The sequence below is a fragment of the Molossus molossus genome, unplaced genomic scaffold (genome assembly GCF_014108415.1).
Source record: "Molossus molossus isolate mMolMol1 unplaced genomic scaffold, mMolMol1.p scaffold_m16_p_1, whole genome shotgun sequence".
NCBI lineage: Eukaryota > Metazoa > Chordata > Mammalia > Chiroptera > Molossidae > Molossus > Molossus molossus.
The window spans coordinates 107,883,441-107,904,961 of NW_023425344.1; the positions used below are offsets into that span (position 1 = coordinate 107,883,441).

Genomic DNA, 21,521 nt, shown 5'->3' on the forward strand with positions numbered 1-21,521 from the left:
TGTTTTCACCTGTAGTGACTACAAGGTCTTTCTAGGAGCATCAGAGGCATCTGTGCTATTGATCAGAAGTACATCTACCTATGTAGCAGTTATAAAATATACTGTGAGTTAGAAATCTGTGTACACCTTATGTATGCATACATGAGATATAAAGATATTCTGTGTAACCAGATATGTAAGATAGATAAATATGTATAACTTATATGAGCATATTTATATATAAAGTATATAAGACCATCCCAAGTGCCCTCCACTAGGTAGGTGTCCAGTACGAGAGCAACTTTAATTCTCAGGGCATGCAGAAAACAAGTGTTAATCTAGGGAAATGCCACACAATAATGACACATCCCAGGAAATCACATTTATCAAGGAATTTGTTAGCTTGACATAATTTTCCATTAGCTGTTTTAAAGATGAAAATTAATATGATAAATTAAAGTTCAGCTGCTTCAAACTTGATGTAATCTTAATTCTGAAGTGGTGCTTTGTAGCAGCTATAAATGAAATGACTATTTTAATGCTGCAAGTAGAAAATTACATAGCCTTTTAAACAAAGAGTACTTTTTAAAACCCTGTTTGATGATTCACCATTTCTATGATAACCCACAAAATCATCAGCCGCACTGGCTATGTTTATAAAGCCAGAACTGTGATAGTCGGTCTAAGGTACAAAATAAACCCGGTGTTCAGCAAAAAGGAGACAGGCACCACCTAGCTCTTTTTATTTAAGTAGAAGGAACGTATCTCATAGAAGTTTTTGTCCTGGCTTAATAGGCATAGCCCCCCATTAAACTCCTCCTCCTCCCCCCAAAGATGTAATACAGAATGTAATGGAACTGAGTTAATGGACTTTCTCAGGCCGAATGGAGGTTCTTAATGGGTTTCCTGTTTAACATAATTAATTGGTGAAAAATGTAAGGATATGTTTATCAGAATTAGATATCCTAATGGATGAAATCACGGGGCAGACTCTGACAAGATGAATTACCCTGGGCTAACTTGAGGTACTGCATGTGAGTCCTAATAATCAACCAGATATGCAGGATTGGATGTGGGAACAGGGCTGGGCGGGACGGAACAAGACCAAAGGGTGTTAGTTGACAGAAATCTCAGCATAACCATCCAAAGGAAGCAGTGTGATCTCTGGATGCATTAATCACGTATAACCCATGAGAGATGGTAGTCTAGATTAAATTGAATAATTCTAATTGGGATAGGTCAGACCAGTTCTGAAGCACTGTGGGCACCCTAAGAAAGAGATGGATACATTGGGATTTGTGCTGAGAAGTGCATTTAGGGAGTTTAGGGGTTCAGTGCGTCAACCCACAGACAGTCTGGAAGCAGGGAAGTCGCTGAGAGCTGTGTTCCCGTGTTTAAAGTTCTGTCCTGTGAACTGGACTCCTGTGTGGCCAGAGAGAGGCAGCTATGGGCAGATAGATTTGGGTTTCAGTGAAGGAGGGACTTTCTATCAGATTTCAAAATTTTGAGACAATTTGGTGTTCACCCAGACTGAGTTCTCTTTTATTAGTTTTCAAAAAAACAAAACAAAACAAAAACTCAGTAGAGGAAGCAGAGAGGGGATTTAAACATTGAAAGTTATGCTTTTGTTTGTGTGGTCATATTTGATGATTTTAGTTTTTAAAAATTGGTTTTGTAATTATTACTTTAATCCTTTAGAGAAGTATATTATCTAAGTCAAATGGGTGGTTCTGTTTATTAAAGCCCATGGGGAGTTTAAGTTCATGAGAATGTTTAATAAACTAGTTTATTCATTCACTAAACATGTATTTATAGACATAGCTCTCAAGGAGATCATATTGGTAAAAAGTTTCCCCCTAAGTTTAACTTTATTCTTTTTCATAGAAAATTAGGTTTTGTTTTGTTCTTGGTAAACACTTTTCTAATCTCTCTCTCTCGCTCTCTCTTTTTTTAATCCTCACCCTAGTATATTTTTACATTTATCTTCAGACAGAGTGGGAGGGAGGGAGGGAGAGAGGAGAGAGAGAGAGAGAGAGAGAGAGAGAGAGAGAGAGAGAGAGAGAGAGAGAAACATCAATGTGAGAGAGACACATCAACTGGTTGCCACCTGCATGACCTCAACTGGAGTTGGGGACGAAATGCAACCGAGGTACGTGCCCTTGGATGGAATCAAACCCGGTCTCTTTGGTCTGTGGGCTGATGCTCTAACCGCTGAGCCAAACTGGCCAGGGCCTGACCTCTCTTTTTAAGGTGACTTTATTCTCTTGGGCCAAGTAATTCTAATCCCATTTAATATCTTTTTATTATCAAACCTTTAATAAATATTTACAATTAATTTTGAAGAAAGTTGTTCCTGTTTTATTATTTTCATTCATTCATTTATTCATTTGAGCAAATATTTATTACTGTTTACTCGTGCCAGTCACTGTTTGGGGTTCTGAGACTTCAGTGAATCAGACATTTATGTTCTATCTAGTAAGGGCAGACAGAAACAAAATAATTTGACATATAGGAAACAAAGTAATTAACAACTATGAAGGAAATAAATAGGATAATGACATAGACTGAGAGCAGGGGATAATTTGTTTGTTGTCTTCAGGATCTTCTTTTATTTCCAACTCTCTTGTTGAGTTTGATTGCTTCTGTTTCTGAAGTAAGCATGCTCATGGCTTCTCATACTGCTCAGAATGCTGACGCGTGGCTTCTGTCCTGTGAGGAGCACTTTTCACTTGCTGGTAATGGATGGCGTCGGTGCGATGCTTCTCTCTAACAGAGGACAGGGCTTGACAGAGCTGAGCTTTCTGCCTGCATTATATTTTCTCCCAAAGGTTAAGGCATTTAAATAGTATAGCTGTGTCTTCATAAAATCATAAGAGTTAATTTAAAAATGAACAATTCACTTTTAAATATCCAGTCATTCCCCCCACTTCGTCAGTTGCTTTCCCAATATTTAAACCTTGAACACTTAGAACCCTAAACGCTCTCGGGTGTGGGAGATTTCCCAAAATCCTAGCAGAGATTTAAAGCAGGTGAATACGAGAGTTGGGATTTCAGCCTGTGGTCAAGGACTTTTGAAATGAGTGACAAAGAATTAGAGTTAGGAGCCTAAACGAAAGCACTAAAATGAAAGCGTTATGTGTATTGTCTTGTTACGGAGGCTCAGGCAATTTGACCATCAGTTGTAGTATTCAAATATATAAAATCCTAGCCTAACGCTGCAATTTAACAGTAAGAATTTAACGCACCTGTAAGTGAGAGTAACGGCGTGTGTGTGTGTGTTTCAGATCGCCTACAGGCAGAAACATGATGCGGCCAGAGGATTCTCAGGTTACGCCCACATGAAGGAACCACCTGAGATCAGACACGCCATGGAGGTCAACAAACACCAGAGTAACGTAAGGGAGCCACTCCTCGCGATTTTCTGGAAAATTGTGGTGAACTCACAGTCATGGATATTTGTTGAAATTTAAATATTATGACACTTCTATTCAAAAAAGACTTAAAAAAATTTTTTTTCTCTCTCTCTGTGTTCAGTCAGAAAGACGTGAATTATTGTGTTCACAGTTATTAAAACCTTGCGGAATGCCTTTAAAATGCCCGGTACTTGCAGGCATTGGAAATTCTGCTTTGAACAAGACATGTGGATGCTTTGACCTATTGGGTTATTAGCATTTCTTAGGAACTTCTTGACCTGAGGGCGAAGCTCCGGTGGTTTCCTGTCTAGGCTTGCAGAAGAATCGAGAAAGAACGATGCCAATCAGTGGCCCAGGGAAGAAGCATTCACCGATGCTAGCAAGATCGTACTGTCTCTTTGGAATGCTTGCGGGGAGCAAAGCATCGGCCTTGAGACTGTGGTGAAGGGGAAAGCAATAGATGCCCAATGGCTGGCTTAGAAGCAGAAGTCAAGAGAGGAAGCGAGCCTCTAGAAAACGAACTTCTCCTTTGCTAATAAGTTAGGAGGTACATCAAAGCCTTCATGTGTTTGCTCAATTACCACTACTCTCAGGGTTGCCTAGAAGAAATATTTCTTCCTGAAATCTCAGGGAAAGCTTATTTATCATGAATTCTCTGCTTTCGAGAAGGGCTATAGAAGCTGTCAGGTTCTTTATGGGTTAGAATCAGTTAAGATAAGGTGTCTGTCCTAGCTGGGTCAAGGAACTCTCTTTTATTGAAAAGTACCTGCAGCATCTTCGCCATCTTACACGGGTCGGCCCCACCACGCATTCTCTTGCGGACAGCGCTTTGCGGACCTGTGCCCCTGGGCCGCAGCTGTGCAGTCTCTGCAGGGCGGCAGCAGGTATCTCGTATTGAATTGCAATAGGTCAGTGCTGAAGTAAAAACTGAGTGAGGTTTTACATTTTAATCCAAATGTATAAACATATGCCGATGCCAAAGCACTTTTCTAAGATGGTTTGAGACTGATGAGAGATGAGGAAACTACATGTCTGTTATTACCAGCAAGGTCATTTGAAGGGGATGCTTTATAAGAACAGTTTGCTTACAGGATGACCATAATAATCATAATAACTACCTCTTAGGCAGCACCGCTGTGTAGCAGAACTGTGCCAAGACTTTGATCATCTCCAATTCTCACAATTTCCCTGCACCGATTTCCATTTTGTAGTCAAGGAAAAGGAGACTAAAGAATACAGCTCTGAGTTCACTCTTTCTGTGAGTCTCTGCTGCCTCCCTCAGAAAGGTCACTGGTTATTGGTCAAGATTTTAAATGAAGTTTATTAAATGGGCACAAAATAGGTTATCAGCATTCAGATCAGCGGCTCCAGGGCACTGCAGAAAAGAAGAAGGTGGTGGTGGTGGGTTGGGGAGGAGCTGGCATTACACACATCCTCAAGAGGCCCTTCCTAACTCTATAATTCAATGAAATTCAAATACGGAAGTTCCTTATCATAGAACCGGGGTTATTATTTTAAGTCTGCCTTTTCTTTTGAAAGGTCTTTGATTGAGGGATTGAGGGAATAGAGTATAAAGCCCTTTTCTCCATTCAATACTGTGTACTTATGGGAGAAGGGTGTATTTACTTACACTCCTCTGTCTAACCAGCTCAACCTTTACATGCGAAGTTTGTACATATAATAGGATTTAGAAAGTGTTTAAGACTATTTACTCAGATTTAAGTGAGGAGGATATTTGTATTCTATCTGTGAAGTAGTTGATATTCCTCAAGAGTCAAGTCACTTAGAATAATACATTTGTTGTCCCTGCAATATGAAATTTAAACGTAGGTCTTAAAAGCCACAAGCAGAGCCAGTGCCTCTACCTCGTGGTTCAGCCACGGGGCTGCAGCGTCACCACAAGACTCAACCCTGCCTCGCTCAGTCCAGCGAAACTCACTCGTTTGCAGAGAATCGACTAAGAATAACCCTTTTGCAACATGGGATGTTATTTCACACTAAGCCTGTAAATGACTTGATTTAATTGAGAATCAAATGTGTTGTCACATGTACACCTACTCTGCCTAGAAACAATGCAGGTCGGCATCATTGCTTACCTTTCTTAGGTTTCCATCCAAATCAAGTCAGCTTTGGAATATCTGTCGGAGACCTAAGAAACTGGGACAATGATAGTTCAAAGCTTTTAATTTCTGCCTTCATGCCACTCAAACCTTTTACTAAAACATTCACCAGTGGCCCACAGGAGACACTTTGTTTTAGAACCTCCCTTTCCTTTCTACCTTTGTAGAACGTGAATGAGCAGAGGACGGGGAGCGGATTGTGACTGGCCAACTGAATTTTTACCTCCGAAGAGCATCCAGGGGCAGTTAGTCTCTTTTATCATCCCTAAACTCATTGATCATGAAACAAGGAAAACTTATTTCTCAGGATATCCTCCCCTGTAGCATACAGTAGAAGAGGAAGCTGGAGTCAGACCAGGGTTAAAATGCTTGCTTTGCCCCTTGCTTGCATGACCTTGGACAAGTCACTAATATCTCTCAATTTTGGTGTTCTCGTCCTAAAATCAGGGCAGTGATTTTTATCTCATTAGGGTCCCAAGTGTAAAATGAGATGATAGGTGTGAAGTGCTCTGAAGAAAAGCCCCCTCCATAAAATGTTAGTCCCAATTCGTCCCCCTCCAGTTTCAAAGGGTGATTTCATAGTTAATTCAAAACAATCTAAAGAGGTAAGATTTCATTAAAAGTCCAAATCAATATGAAATTTACATTAAGCAACATTTAGGTCAGAAGGGCATATTCAAAAGCTTCTCGAACCCATATAACTTACCTGTTTTGCTGATACTATAATCAAAAAATGATTAAAAAGAGCCAATCTAAATCCTTTTGTATCTTGAGGGATGTATCCCTGCCAAGTTTTTCTAATGTAATTAGAGAAACTGGAGGTTTCTATCCTGTTGCTTTTCCCTAAAGATGGGCTTGTAATGAAAACCCCAGTAACATTATTAGTTCTCATCAATCTTACCAGAGACACGAACTCCAATAGTTCTGAAGTAAGTCAAACAAAATTTAAGCTGCCATTTTAAGTTTTATAAGTAATGTGGTCTGTATAGACTTGTCATGAAATTGGAGTGGTCAACTTTTCCAAAACACCATATTGGTAATCAATTCAATGTGCATTAGAAAGAAGTATTCAGCAGGGGAGAGAGACTTAGTGTTCTTTTCAAGAATGATATATGTGCTTTCTTAATGTTAATAAAAACTTATCAGCAGACAAAATTTCTATTTCATCAGAAAGTGAAAAAACTTAAAGATAAATCAGTAGAAATGATGCTGGGAAAACATTTCTGGTGCTATATGGTTTCTTGATGTGACTTAGAATAATAATGCTTCAGGAGTTAACATTAAAATAGGTGTATTAGTATCTTGTCCATCTCTAAGACAGAATGGTCAGTAATATCTGTTCTGCCTCATTCATAATATTGTAGTGATGATAAAATTAAACCATGAATAAGAAAACTTTGTTGACTCTAAAATGCTCTTATAAACAATGACAGTAATAATAATGATAAACTGTACTGGATACAGCTTCATATGTTCCTTGATCTTTTAGAGGATTGAAAACTTATTTTTTCTGATGAATATCGGATCTTCCATTTACTTATACTTAAAAGGTTTACATTCTCTTTTAAAAATAATATTTACACTTTAATAATTTAGTGTTTTTTGTTTGTTTGTTTGTTTTTTTAATACAGTATGCCCAGACAGAAATAAGCCTAAGATAGCATTTCCAGTGTGTATGCCCCTTTGATGATACCTGGAGAGCTTTTCTAATGTGAGAGTTTATGATGATGATAGAAGTATTTCTTGAGAGTTACAACTGGTTACATTACTCACTTCTGTCCTACAAACTTAAAAGATACATATCCTCCCTAGTTTCTTCTTACTAAGAATCATGTTAACCTTCACCAGAGTAGAAAGGGAATGAATGGTTCTGGGCCAGTTGGATGTGGTTTCTTGAAGTCTGTCTGCTCACGCTACCCCAACAGGTGTCTCTCTGTGGCTCCCATCTTGGCTGCTGCCCCTCAGCTCTCAGTCTTCACATCTTCAAGTGCTTGAACTTCACTGTAAAAGACAGTCTTGGGGGAGGTGTTGCTTTCCTCTAGTTTATTAACTCACCTATTGCTGTCTAAATATAAAAAGCTTGCTGCAAAGTCACCGGAGTTCTTTGTCACATGTCTGGCTTTACAGGGAGAATAATGGCATCCATTTCTCTTCTGTTTTCTAAATCAAATAAGTCTCTTATTGGCCAAATCTAACCTAGAACGACAAAAGGAAGAGGATTCAGGATAACTAGTTTCATTGGCACGGTGTGTGGTCAGAACTCAGTTGAGTATAGACAGCTCAGTACAGCAGGGCTGGCGTGAGGATTTAATAAATTAACGTGTGCAGAAGACTTAGACCAGTGCCTGGCATGGTGAACTCTGCACGGACATAGGAAACACGCAGCAGCTGTGGCCTCATGAAACAGAAGTGGAAGCTTGTAAGGAGAGAACACTCTGAGATTCAAAGACAGAGTGAGTTGAAAAAAGAAGCTGAGAGGGAGTGAACATGGTGAGAGAAGGGAGAAATTTAATGACATATTTTGAGAGAATTAAAATCTTTATTGGAGGCAAAAGGGGGCAGATTTGACAGTGAAGAAAAATTAGTGCAGCAGAGGCTGTGTTAGTTTTAGCAGTTTCTAGATCCATTGAGAGAAATCCATCTCAAGTTAGCTCATAAAAAACAAGAATTTATTGGTGTGCATAACTGGAAAATTCAGGCTACCTTCAGGCGCAGCTGGATCCAGAGGCTCCACAGTGTCACCAGGACTCTGTCTCTCTCTGTCCCATCTCTTGGCTCTGCTAGCTTCTGTGACTTCACTTCCAGACACACTGTTTAGGTGGTCTCAAGATGATAGTTAGTGTTTTTGAAATTAATCTTTACAGCAGCTGATCCCAGATGTAAGGACAGCACCTCTTTCTCTCCCAGCCTCAGCTCCTTCGAAGGACTCTGGCCCTGCTTGGGTTACGTCTGCTCTCCTAGTAATCACGGTTTTCAAAGGGATGGGGTATCTGCCTGCAGATCCTGTCAGGTGGCCACTCCTATGGCTAGGAAAGTAGGCTGCATATGCTAGCTCCACCAAATCACATGACGCGAGGGGGGGGGGGGCAGTTTCCATATAAAAAAATGAACACATGCCTACTACAAAGGAATAACCTAGGAAAATGACCCATGTTTTTATACCACCTATATTCAGACATCCTTGCAAATAGTGAAAACTAGAAACTTGCTGCTCTGTATCCCTCAGCATAAGCCCCCGTTCCCGTGGGCTGTCCCCAAACAGCAACACTCTGGAAGAGCTGACTAGTGACCAGGCTCCTGTGCGTCTCTCCTGTGCAGCTCTGTGGTGTCCGCTTGTTTGAATTTGCAGCTCACGTCAATCTTAATATTTGTTTTGAGTCACATATGCCGGCCTCTAATTTGCAATTTACATGGATGATGGGGCCCCATTCAGAGTCCTGCTCCTGCCGCCTTTGTGCTGTTCACCTCTCTTCACTCCGTCGTTAGGCTGAACAGCATGTAATTAGGCAACGCATGCACAGCTTAGATTTCTGAAAGGTTGCAGCTCTTTTAAAGAAGTCAGGGTTTCCATTTTACCTTCATTCTTTTCTAAACAAAAAGATGCCCCGCCCATTCTATGGTTTTCATTTGAATGTAGTAACATAGAAACAGGGAGTCTCATAGGTGGTTAATAATTTTGGCTTTTTTTTTCACCTGAGAGTTGGTTTTTGTTTACACAGCTTGTGTTTAGTTCAGTGCAGGCTGAGATTGATTGGCCACCATTTGTGGGTGAGTGTGTTGCTTTTTGAAACCAATAAAATTGGATTATTTTATATCTCTGAAGATTTAAAATCCATCCAACAAAATAACTCAGTTTTTAGCTTATTTTTTCATGTTTTTTTTTGGTACCTGTATGCACAAAACCTACCTGAAAGTACTTCTCAAGATAAAGCACATGAAAACAGAAATACTGACGAAAACACATTTCTTGTTGACATTGTGCTAATTGTATTTCAGCTGTTCACTTGTCAGACAAGTTCATGAGTATAAACAGAGTTGAAAAAATAGTCTTGATGGTGAGGCACACACAAGCTCTTAAAAAAGCAAATAGAAATGTATCTAAATGTTTTATTAAAATAAATAATATGATATATAGAGAGCCTGTCTATTGAGATCCTTATACATTATCATTTCTTATACTTGATATTATTTTTGAAAGAAGTAATGTACTAATGTTTTTTTTTAACCCTGCAAGATTGAAAAGAAAATAACAAGATACATTGAATTATCTAGAATATTGATTCATAGTAGTCAACTAAATTTAAAATAAGTACCCCAGATGATGCTACTGCAGGAAGTCTGCAGGCAATATTAGAAATGCTTGTTTTATACAAAATGTAGTTAATTGTGCATTTATATAGATGTTTAGTTGTATATTTCTGTGCTCCACCCTTTTGTGCCTTGGAAAAATGAAGATGAATTTTATTTTTGAAATCGTTACCATGCCCTGTGCATTACAACTTTAGTAGAACATAATATAATGGACAAGGTGACAAGCCCTTAGTGATATTGCCAAATAGAACTGCTTTTGAAAAGTAGCTGAATATTCTTTCAGCTCATGACTAATCTCACGACACAGAAGACGGGGACAGATTGGTGAGATGTTGACCATTGAACATTATACCAGTTTGCTTCTGGTCTATTGCTATGTCAGTTGAGTTAATGTAAATGACCACTGTCATCTAGAATACAGTTGGCAAAAATTTTATGTATTTTTCTTTTAAAATGTCTGTTTTCCACACTTTGGTTTGTGTCAAACGTGCATTTGGAGGATGGGATATTCTGTAATGTAATTGCTTTTATTTTGGGAGGATCAAGTCATTCCAATGATACTTAATAGATAATAAAACTATCAGTACCCATGACTAGGATTTCCAGATGTGGGCATTTGAAGAGTCCAGTCAGAAAAGGGAGCAGAGGTGTGGTTGGGTGGGTGAAAGCTGGAGAGGTACAGAGCTTCACACACCCTCCCCCCAGAAGTGATTTTCTGTATTCATGTGCTGGGCTTATCCTGCATCCACTAGGATACAGACTGCATGAAGGGCGAGTGAAAGCCCTCGATGAGGATGTTATTTATGTGAATATGTGTATTCACACTTACATACAATGACATGCATATAAGGGTAGGGTATATAAAATCCTTTAAGATTGGTTTTGTGCCAAGGTCTTGGGCTCATATTTTTGATGTTGTATGAATTCGGTTCATATGTCTTAATGTTATTGAGGCATAGGTATAGTAAAAAGAGAATATATCCAAATAAATGTTGCATTATGCAATAACTTGTGGTTGGCGCTCTAAGGTGATTGTAAGAAGGATAAATAATGTTGTGGGCATTAAGGGTAGTGGCTGTATGAAATTACTAATATCTTTTTTTTTAAATCAAAACTGTCTCTTTGATCAGATTTCTTATAGAAAAGACATGCAGGACACCCATGTGTACAGTGCAGGGCTCGACAGACCCGATATCAAGATGGCAACGCAACTCTCCAAGATCATAAGCAATGTAATCACCTTTCTTATCTTGAGCAGAAATGATTTCTTATTGTTGCAATAACACAGCATGGCTTTGGCAGTTGGATGGTTAATTTAATGGGTGAAAGTAATCATCTCAAGTTTTAAGTCTGTATTCTCCATCTGGCTCTAAATAATTTGGGTATATGCAGAAACTGCCCAAACTCAACTTGCCTATGGCTAGTATTATCATACTTTTAAATCAGCGGTTCTCAACCTTCCTAATGCTGGGACCCTTTAATACAGTTCCTCATGTTGTGGTGACCCCCAATCATAAAATTATTTTCATCGCTACTTCATAACTGTAATTTTGCTACTGTTATGTCTTAGGCAACCTGTGAAAAGGTCGATCGACCCCCAAAGGGGTCGCGACCCACAGGTTGAGAACCGCTGTTTTAAATTAATCAATACTATTCGGGTTTAAGAAAACATTCAAATGTCCCAGCTTGAAAGTCAAGGTTGTTCGTTATCTGATCACATATTATCTCTTACCTCACCCTGTCCAAAAGAATTTCTTATTTTCTGGCCTTGTTCTTATTTGTGGCTGCTCATTGTGCAGATTCTGCCTGCCAGCATCCACCCTCGCCAGTTTTCCTGACGTCGTGGCTGGTTCTCATCTTCTCCAAGACATCCTCCTTGATTAATATTTTTTTGAACATCCCAAACACCTGGTTAAAAATGATGTCCTAACTTGAACCAAATATTTAAATAACAGGCTATACACACCTTAAACATTAATAATTAATAATTATTTTCTAACTTTCCCTGCACGTTAATCAAATAGGGTTAGACCGGTTCCCGAGACTACACAAGGCCATCAAAGCTATCTGTATGCTCAAGGCAGAGGCTCAATGACCCTGCATTTTCTGAGTTTTTTTTCCCCCCGATGTTTATATATAAACACGATGGTGGTGATGATTTGGGTACGTGACTCAAAATGAGTAATTATTTTACTACAAAAATGCTGAGTTTATTTAAATAGCCATATGATAAAATTAATTCCTGATCTAGCAGTGGGCATTTTAGAATTTGGTGAATTGTAAGGAATATTCTTATGGACTTAGGGTCATATATCTATATCCATATTTGTATATCTATGTGTATGCATTTGGCTAATGTCAATGAAATATTCCTTTGGAAAGTAGAAATATGTAACATTCCCTCATTTATTCATTTTAGGCAGAATACAAAAAGGGGCAAGGCGTGATGAATAAAGAGCCTGCTGTAATTGGAAGACCAGATTTTGAACATGCTGTTGAAGCTTCTAAACTTTCTAGTCAAGTAAGACTGTACTGATGATTTCACAATGATTTTATTCAGAGATTTTGTTTCTAGCAGTGCAGGAAAATATTTCATTTTAGATACTATCTTTAATTGCAAGAATATGCAAAGATAATGTTTCTTAAACTAGTTCAGATAGGATTGCAATAATTATAAAATCCACTATGGAAAAAAAAAAAAGTCCAATTTAAGCTTAAAACAAAGTCTTCTTTTTTCTCAGCTCAAATCCTAACCTTTTTTGATGAGTTTAGCCATATTGTCACATTTCTCAGGATTCCTAGAATTTAGCAGTAGTCATACCAAATAATTAGATTTCTATCTACACACACATATGCACTTTAACTTAGTAATAAAAATATGAATTTCTTCATTTCAAAATGCTTCAGTTTAATCATGAACTTAAAAAGAGTGATGAAAATGAAGAAAACTTTGAAATCTTATTGAAGAACATAAAACAAGATCTGAAAAAGTGTAAAGACATGACATGCTTTTGGACAAAAGTCTCAATAGATAAAAATTTCAGTTCTTTCCAAATTAATATATAAATGTCATGCAATTTTGATTAGTTTCCAACAGGTTTTTAAAAAAAACATGGATAAAATGATCTTAGAGTTTGAATGAAAAGGAAATGCCCAAGAATAGCCCTTAAAAGTATGAAAATGAAGACCAGTGAGGGAGAACTTAAGTTACGAGTTACCATAACATAATATAAAACCACTGAAATTAAATCAATATGGGATTGGTATAGTAAGAGATAAAATAATTAGTAGATGAAAAGAGAATCCTGAAATAGATTCCAATATATATATAAACTTAATATATGATAAAAGTGTTGGTTCAAGTCAGTGGGAAAATGTTGGATTAGTTAATAAATGGTGCTGACATTACTGGTCATCCATCAGGGTAAAAATAAAATTGGACCTGAATCTTAAACCATATAAAAAATGAATTCCAGATGGATTAACTCTGTGAATGTAAACAATAAAATAACTTTAAGATCTTAAAGAGAAAATCCAGGAGACTACACATATCAAATAGAGATAATACAGTTGTTTTTTAAATAAGACTAGAGATGCAGAAGGTATAAAAGAATAATTAGATATACATGACTATGTAAAAATTTAAAACTGTTTCAATGGAAAAAGATAACATTTGCAAAACCAACAATAATTTTAGCAAACAGTAAATTTTATATACTTAGTGTTTTCCACTTTGAAAATATCCATTCTTCAAGTTTCAAAAGTCCTAATTACATAGCACAATGAAGAGATGTAAATGAGTAAAACTATAAAATATAACTGAAGAACATAAAATGATAGAGTTTATATGGAGAAGGAAGTGTCTCAGAAGAACTTTTTCCATATAAAAAGAAGTGCAGTGGTCTGCAAATATTTGAAAAAATATTTGTAACACACGCGATGACAACATTTTAATATCTAGAATATACAAAAGTTCTTTTTCTTTTTAATCCTCACAGGAGGATATTTTTACATTTATCTTCAGACAGAATGGGAGGGGGGAGAGAGAGAGAGATAAACATTGATGTGAGAGAGACACATTAATTGGTTGCCACCCTCATGACCCCAACCAGGGCCAGGAGTGAACTGCAACCAAGGTACGTGCCCTTGGCCGGAATTGAACCTGGGACTCTTTGGTCCAGGGGTTGACGCTCTAACCGCTGAGCCAAACCAGCCAGAGCCAAAAGTTCTTTTATATTGAAAAAAAAAGGACAAACAGCCTGGTAGAAAAATGAGCAAAGGTGAATAGGCAGTTCACAGAAGAGCAAATATAAATAGACAATACCCATTGAAAAAGATGCTCATATTTATTTGTAGAAAGGAAAATGCAACAAAGTAAACACAAAGTGTTATTTGCACCCATCTTGTTCTGTGAGTGTGGAGAGGACCTCAGCCAGGGGGGTGTAATGAGAAAGGTCTGTGTAGGAGGTCGGTTTGAGCTACCTTGGACTTAGAAAGCTTTGCTCAGGGGAAGACCCTAGATAAAGGTTGAACGTGAGTGACAGAGGAGAGAGGCCTGACACCAGAGGCAGGCGACACAGCAAGGAGATGTGGTCATGAACACACACGAGGATTTGTGATGATAAACGAGCAGGGTTTTACTCACCTGGGCTACAGGCCGTCACACTGAGAGACTGGAGTAGAATAATCTGTTCTAAAAACAGAAAGTGATTTCAGGATGTAAAGTGGGGAGCGTTTTAGAGTGGAATCCAGAAAAGGCGTCCCCAGCACCGCTTGCCACCACCTTAACTGTCATCTCCCAAGCAGCCTGTACTTCCAGGTAAGAAATGTGTTCCCCCAGAAGACGCTGGCCAGAGAAGCCCTGTGAAGAAAATGCTATTTAGGGAGGGTTAGTGTGGCAACTGCAGGAAAGGCTGGCCTCTGAGGGGAAAGGCCCAGAGGCCGGCCGGTGTGTCTGTGATCATCCACCCGCAGAGCAGACAGGCCTGAAAAGACCTCGGCCGTGGGGGCGCAAACGAGACCGAGGGACAAGCGAGGGACGCCCGCATGTCAGTGCGCCTCACGCTGACTGGGTCACAGTTCAAGGCACCGTCTCCTACGAACAACTTTGTGACTCAGGAGGCTGCTGCTACACTAAGAGACGGGGCCATTCTAACGGGGGGCCGAAGTGCTGGGACCCGAGCTCTCCTCGTCCCGTGACGCCTGTTGAAGAGGCGGCAGGTGTTGGCACATACCTGGCAACCCTTCTGGGATCGCCCTTCTGGGATCGCTTGCGACTCCCAGCATAGCTACCTGACTTCTTAGGATTCCAGCCTTTTCTGGGGGCAGAGCTTTTCCCCCTCGACTTTTTAGGAGAAGCAGCAGGTTCTAGAAAAGCCGTGTGGTTTGGTTGAGTAGTTGAGAAAGGGCCGTGAACTGCCCCAGAGCGCCTGGGCCTGCCGCTCCAGGTGGAGCACCTCGGGCACCTTTTTAGCTTCTGCATCTGTAGCTTCGTGGGAGGTGAAGTGGGCGTGGCCGCAGTGCCCACCTGTTGCGTGGTTGGGAGGGTTGAATGAATCACTTACTGCGAGGAAAGGCCTTCGGCACCCCCCCCCCCCCCCCCGTAGAAACAAGGTTTCATAGGAATAATTTTGCGGGAGACATTCCGAATAGTTTTCCCTCCCCCTTTTGATATGAACTCACATACAGAATGAAGCAGGAACAGTAACATTGGCTCCTAGATGCTGGTCTTAAATTCCCTCCTTCACAATCTTATTTGAGAGCACTTAGAAGAAAGTTTCGGTATTTGGGCTTTAATTTTCACATATTAAATTCAGTCACCCCAAATCTTACCATTTGATTTCTACATGGATTTAAAGGCAGATCAAAAACAACAACAACAAAACAAAACAAAACCCTTTCGAATCATTAGCAATGGATGATCCGATACTTAAGCAAATTGTAATTTGTAAGGTGTACCTACCATCTTTATTTTTTCATAGCATTCTTACTGAACTCATGGTGTATACGATCATCAGAAAAGGCGAGGGCTGGGAGGATGAATACACAGGACCTCTGGAATGAACTCAGGATGTTCCAGTTGGCTTTTCAGTGTATTAACTAGAAACAAGGGCAGGAAGTGTAGTTCTTTGTTTTCATTGACAACTTTGAAGCTCATGTGTTGTCTTGCTTTTAAACTAATGACAGATAGTGAATACAGGAGCCCGCAAGCAAATAGATACATAGAAAGGAAATGATTTAGGAATGCAATTTTTTAGAAACGATTTCGGAAAGCAGGGAACGTGGGAGCAGGATGCAGAAAGAAAAGACCAGACAGCACCAGAGGGCTTGTGAGAGCGGAGGTGATGATGAGGCCGCGCTCCTGGCCTGCAGTGATGAGCCCTGCCTGATGAAAGAGGAGCCGAGAGAGCCCGTGGCAGAAGGCTCCCATTTTACCCGTAAATTGAGCTCTGTGGGATCAGACCCAGAAAAGGTAATGGAAATACATACCAGCCTCTTCCTATGTTAACTTGTACAATAGTTTTGCTTCCATAATTGTCAAGTTGCCTTTTTTAAAACTTAGGAAGGACATACAAGTATGGTCAAGGAATTAAAAGAAAATCAGTAAAAAATAAAGGAAATTTCACGTGCCAAGATAAATAGGTTGGTGTTTTTACCAGTATCTCAAACGCAAGTGTAAATATCTACTTCGTTCACCACAGATGGGCTCCATAGGGGCAGGTTTCTATACATTTAACCCCCCATTATAGAATGGCATAGATTAGGCACTCAAGAAACATGTATAGACTGATCAAACAAATTTCTCCACATTTGGTGCAAAGTCAGTAAAATATTTTGTTATGAAAATGAGGACAGAGATATTATTTTGTCTAAAATCCAGACTTAAAAATGTTACTGATTTTATGATGAATTCTACACAAAAATCTGTTTTATTCTCTTGCTTGACTGTCTTTAGTTCAGTTTCATCCAAAATGGGAAGAAATAAATGCCTATAGACATTTGGAATTGTGCTATTGGTTTACTTTTTATTTTCACTGATAAGCTACACTTCTCACATTCCATTTCTTTCCTAACATTTGTTTTTGTAGCCACGATGAGGAGCTTTTGTTCAGGGTCTGCCTTGCTCCTGCCTTTTCTGGCTCTTTATGAACTTGAGCCATAGGCGTTGCCGTGAGGCCGGGCGCCCCTAGTGGAGAAAGCTTTGCATCCTAGGTGTCGAAGGGCGTCTCCAGGCTGTTGGAACACGGCCTGGTCCAGATGCAGTGCTAAGGAAACGGTTTCACGTATATCCTTGTAGTTTCCACGTCTAGTGTTTTCTCCAGCTGTGGGCCTCTGAAAGTCCTGCTAAGTCTGTTAAAACGTTTTATAAAACTTAGGAGTTTGACCCTAAACACCTATCCTGTATTAAAAAAAAGTTGGTAGACATCAGCACCTTAAGATATGCTATTCATCATTTCAATCAAATCTGTCATAGGTATAAGTGACTTTTATTTGTTTCCGAAGTAATTGATTTAGGTGAAAGGTACCATTGCGTCTGAAAAACAGTAGTCACCCAGCACCCCTTCTGTCTCAAATGGCCTTAAAACTGGAGATCCTTTGTTCCACGTTTGAGTCATCAGTTACAATCAAAAGAAAGCACTGCCGTGGTCCCCTAGGAGATGCGAGTGTGCGTGGAGAGGTAGACACTCAGATGTGTGAAGTGTGGGTTGAAATCAGGAGAGAATGCTGGGCACGCGTGTGCGGTTTGTGGGTGAGCCAATCAGAAGGTGAGTGATAGGAACTGTTTAAGCCATTTGGCTATTTCTTAGTTCACTTATGTGCAAACCTTATGGAAGGAGGTAAGAAACAGTTGGGTATCAGTATCTGGTAAAGATATTTTTTAATATAATACAGTCATTTTACTTTGTGGTTAATTAATGAGGGAAATTCTTGCATTTTTCTTAGGCACTTTTGCATGAAATCACACAGAGTACTGAAGGTTAGAGCAAGATAAATTTCACAACGCTTTGCTCATTATCACAGTCATTATAAGGATATGAATGACAGGTGTAGGTTAAATAATTAATCCCACTCGACAGAAATAACCTGGAAAGGTTAGACAGCATTTTAAAATTCAAATTTTAAGGTGTATAGCCTAATGCATTACAGTGGTAGAAATCTTCAAAAATAAAGTTCTCATTAAAATCTATCACAAAGCTGTTTTAACATTTTATTTTAACACAGAACACATATGTGTCCATTTATTCACCAACTTTTGATGTAGTGACAAGTCTTTTTCTTTACAAATGAATATTCTATTGGAGTTTTGTGTTGTTTTTCTTGCAAACCATACTCATATTGCTTTGTTTATGCTTTGCACTGTGAAAGACATTTTTTAAAAGCTATATTGCTAATCTATCTGAGTTCTAGAACCTTCTAGTTTATTTATATCCCCTTCCTGACTATTCTGGTTCTCCCGACTACCCTTAATTTGACAAAAATTTCTTTGTGGGGAATTGCTTTCATTAAGTCTTTCAGAAAAAGAACCTAGTTTTCATGAAAATAATAACCCTCTTTTTGCAGTAGATTTGCCAGCATTCACAATATTAAATTAAATTATGTAATTATAATAAGTACAACTAACACAAACAGGATTAGGGACAAACCCAGTGGACTCTTAGCCACTTTACAGCATCCCCAACGGGAGCAGAAATGTAGGAACTTACTTCTGAACCATTTCTAAGTGTGTGATTCAATTAGATCTGCTTTTGAAAGAGATGATTGACTCTAGTCTTGACAGTGTATCTGGGTCAAATCACTGTTCCCAACCTCAGGTAGGATCAACGCAGGCTCAGTGTTTAATGAGTAGAGGAAGGAAAGAATAATAACAACTTGGATTATTGCTTTTCAGAAGTACACCTTGACTCCGGAAGAGCGAGTGCCAGGGTTAACGACAGAGGAGAATTTGTCAGGTTAATTTCAACGATAACGCCTCTCTGGGTTACCTCTGCTCCTAGTGTCATTATGCTGGGACCACAGGGTGCACAAAGACAGTATGCTGGGCTCTGTGGGCACAAGGATTAAATAACATGTTTGCCATTCAGCTGATACATAACCAAGACACTCACCGTGCCTGGGGTTGGAGAGCGTGAATAACCAAAAGAAAGCTTGAGGCAAGTCCACACTGCATAGCAGGATCCGTTGATTCGTGCAATGGCTACCAGCCGAGAGGGTTCAGGGCATGGTGGCCATCGATCAGAATGCTTTGCCCAGTCACTGGAGAGTGTTGGTGGGTCTGGCTGAGTCAGGCGTCCGTTCAGGTGGAAGTCACTTAAGAGAGCCCACCATCATTGTCCAGTGAGTAGCCTTTAGGCACTAAAAAGCCACAGAGAAACAAAACCACCAGTTCAAATACCTTGAAAGTTCCCTAGCAGAGGGGTGTTGAGGGTGCAATGACAGTGGGATTGTGTTCAGGGGCCGGCCAGGTAGGGAAAACCTGTGCTTTGGTGCCAGCTACCGTGGAAAACAGAAATGAGCTTTAAATTTATTCCATCGATGATACTGCCCCTGGTTGCATGACATAAAAAAATATATATATTTTAAATCAGAGTTTTGCTTGTTTCAGGAAGACCTCACCAAATGATTAGATAAATGAGGTTTTGCTTGAATTTATAAGGCAATGGGAATATCAGAAAGTTATTATTAGCAGATGGAACCACAACAGAAAATACTTGCTGTAAACCATCTTGAAATATTTTCCAAATGTATTCCCATCAAGAGTTTCACTAGCTTTCTTCCCTAGATTTTAGACGCCTGTCCCTGAGGGAGACAACACACACTCAGTTAAAATAGCCATCCCCAAGTTGCCTGTTAATAGAAACTTCTTTAAGGCACAGCCTTCATATGTAGGAATAAAGGAGCATTATGAGAATGTTGTAAGAAAACAAAAAATTATAAGAATTATAATATTGTAAAAATATTGTAAGAGAACAAAACAGCTTGCTTTTGCTTTTGAAAGCTGTCATCCTTTCCTGGCCACGGGAATCCAAGGGGATGTGAAGTTGGAGTAGTTTTTTGTTTGTTTGTTTTTGGTAAAGAACTTGTGTCTGAATTCCAGTTAGTGATCATAGCATACATTCACATACTCCTCTGTCCATGGAGGAAAATATAGTTCTATAGAATAACTTGATAATCCTTCTTTTGGTTGCTTTAAAATTACTTATAAAAAAAAGAAAAAAAAAAAAGAAAAACAATTTAGAGTAAATATTAAAAATAATTTTGCTGCTGAATACAACTGTGGAGTTAAAGCAGAGGAACAAAAAATGACATTAATTAGACCCAGGACACTTTAGAAAGTGTAGTCCCTAAATATGAATTTCTGAACAAATGGAAAATGATGAGAAAAACCATAGTACAAAGCATGTACTGTATTTGAAATAATTCCCTCAGGAAAATTCATATTCAAATTCTGGGAATTAGGATCTTATTTTTCTAAATGTGGAAGACTTAAATTCATTTATGCTCTAAATTTCTAATTAACCATAGATTATAGGAATGCAGAAATGGAAAGAGACATTTAAAAATCCTGAGATTTTAGTGCAAATTCTTGTTAATAGGATTTGAGTTCATGCCTAATTGCATTTATGATCAATGTTCAAGTAGAGTTTTTTTTTTTTTTAATGAAAATGTATGCCTAATTAAACTTTACATGTGTGAAAATACCAGAAATTTTAAACTTTGTCCTCATTCGTCTTTAAGGCAGCTTTTATCTGATCTAATTACAAATCAAATGTGTTATTTTGAAAGTTTAAAGATAAATGTGCTACGAAATTTATGTTGTTTTTATTCTTTCTTTCTTTTATGGCAGATTAAATACAAAGAAAAATTTGATAATGAAATGAAGGATAAGAAACATCATTACAATCCCCTTGAAAGTGTTTCTTTTAAGCAAAATAAGTTTGCCACAGAACTGGCGAGCAATGTAAGTGTCTCATGACTTGTAATTCATAAAAAATTATTTTTAATGTCTTTTGATTCTTGTCTCAGAATTGGCCATGTTGTAATTAAACAAAGTCATGTAATTTCCAAGCAATTTTAATTGAAAACACTGAAGCATATTTTCCTGAAGGTTTTTTTTTGAGAAAAATGTATTACTGTAATTTACTGTTAATGGTTACTAATTAGTTGATATATATGAATAGTATTGCTGATAAAACTATTATATCTGATCAAGAGTAGAACTAGATTACAGAGTTTTGCAGGAAAGTAGTGTGTAGTATCATAAATTAGTGATTATGACAATAGTTATTAATTCGTATAATAATACCCATGAAAGGAGGCTTATTGTGAAGTGCTACCTGGCACATGGTAGGTTTTATCATAAAAAAATTTTCAGAAATTGTACCTGTAATGGCTTACAATTTCTTTCTTGTCCATTATGTAAATTATGTGATACTTCTTCACAAGATTTGTTTTCATTTTATGTGTTTAAAAATAGTCAAGTTTTTATTTACAAGAAAAGATCTCTTAAAATTTTTATTAGAATTAGGCAGAGTATCAAAAGAAACATGGAAAAGCCCTGATCATTTTGCTGTAGTTGTGGGATGAATAGAGTACCTTTTCAAGTATGAAGATTAATTATGGTTGAACTGTTGCTTTGTTAGATTGTTTAAACCTTTTAACTTCTGTCATATCAGAGGGCTTATATCTTACTTTCATT

At 38.4% G+C, this 21,521-nt stretch overlaps 1 protein-coding gene across 1 annotated transcript in view; it reads left to right on the forward strand.

Moving 5' to 3' along the window:
- Positions 1 to 21,521, forward strand: part of NEBL (nebulette) — a 113,813-nt gene that overhangs the window by 11,285 nt on the left and 81,007 nt on the right. The window contains 4 exon segments of the mRNA XM_036277383.1: positions 3,264 to 3,374; positions 10,954 to 11,055; positions 12,243 to 12,344; positions 20,670 to 20,783. Coding sequence (XP_036133276.1) covers positions 3,264 to 3,374; positions 10,954 to 11,055; positions 12,243 to 12,344; positions 20,670 to 20,783 — 429 coding nt within the window.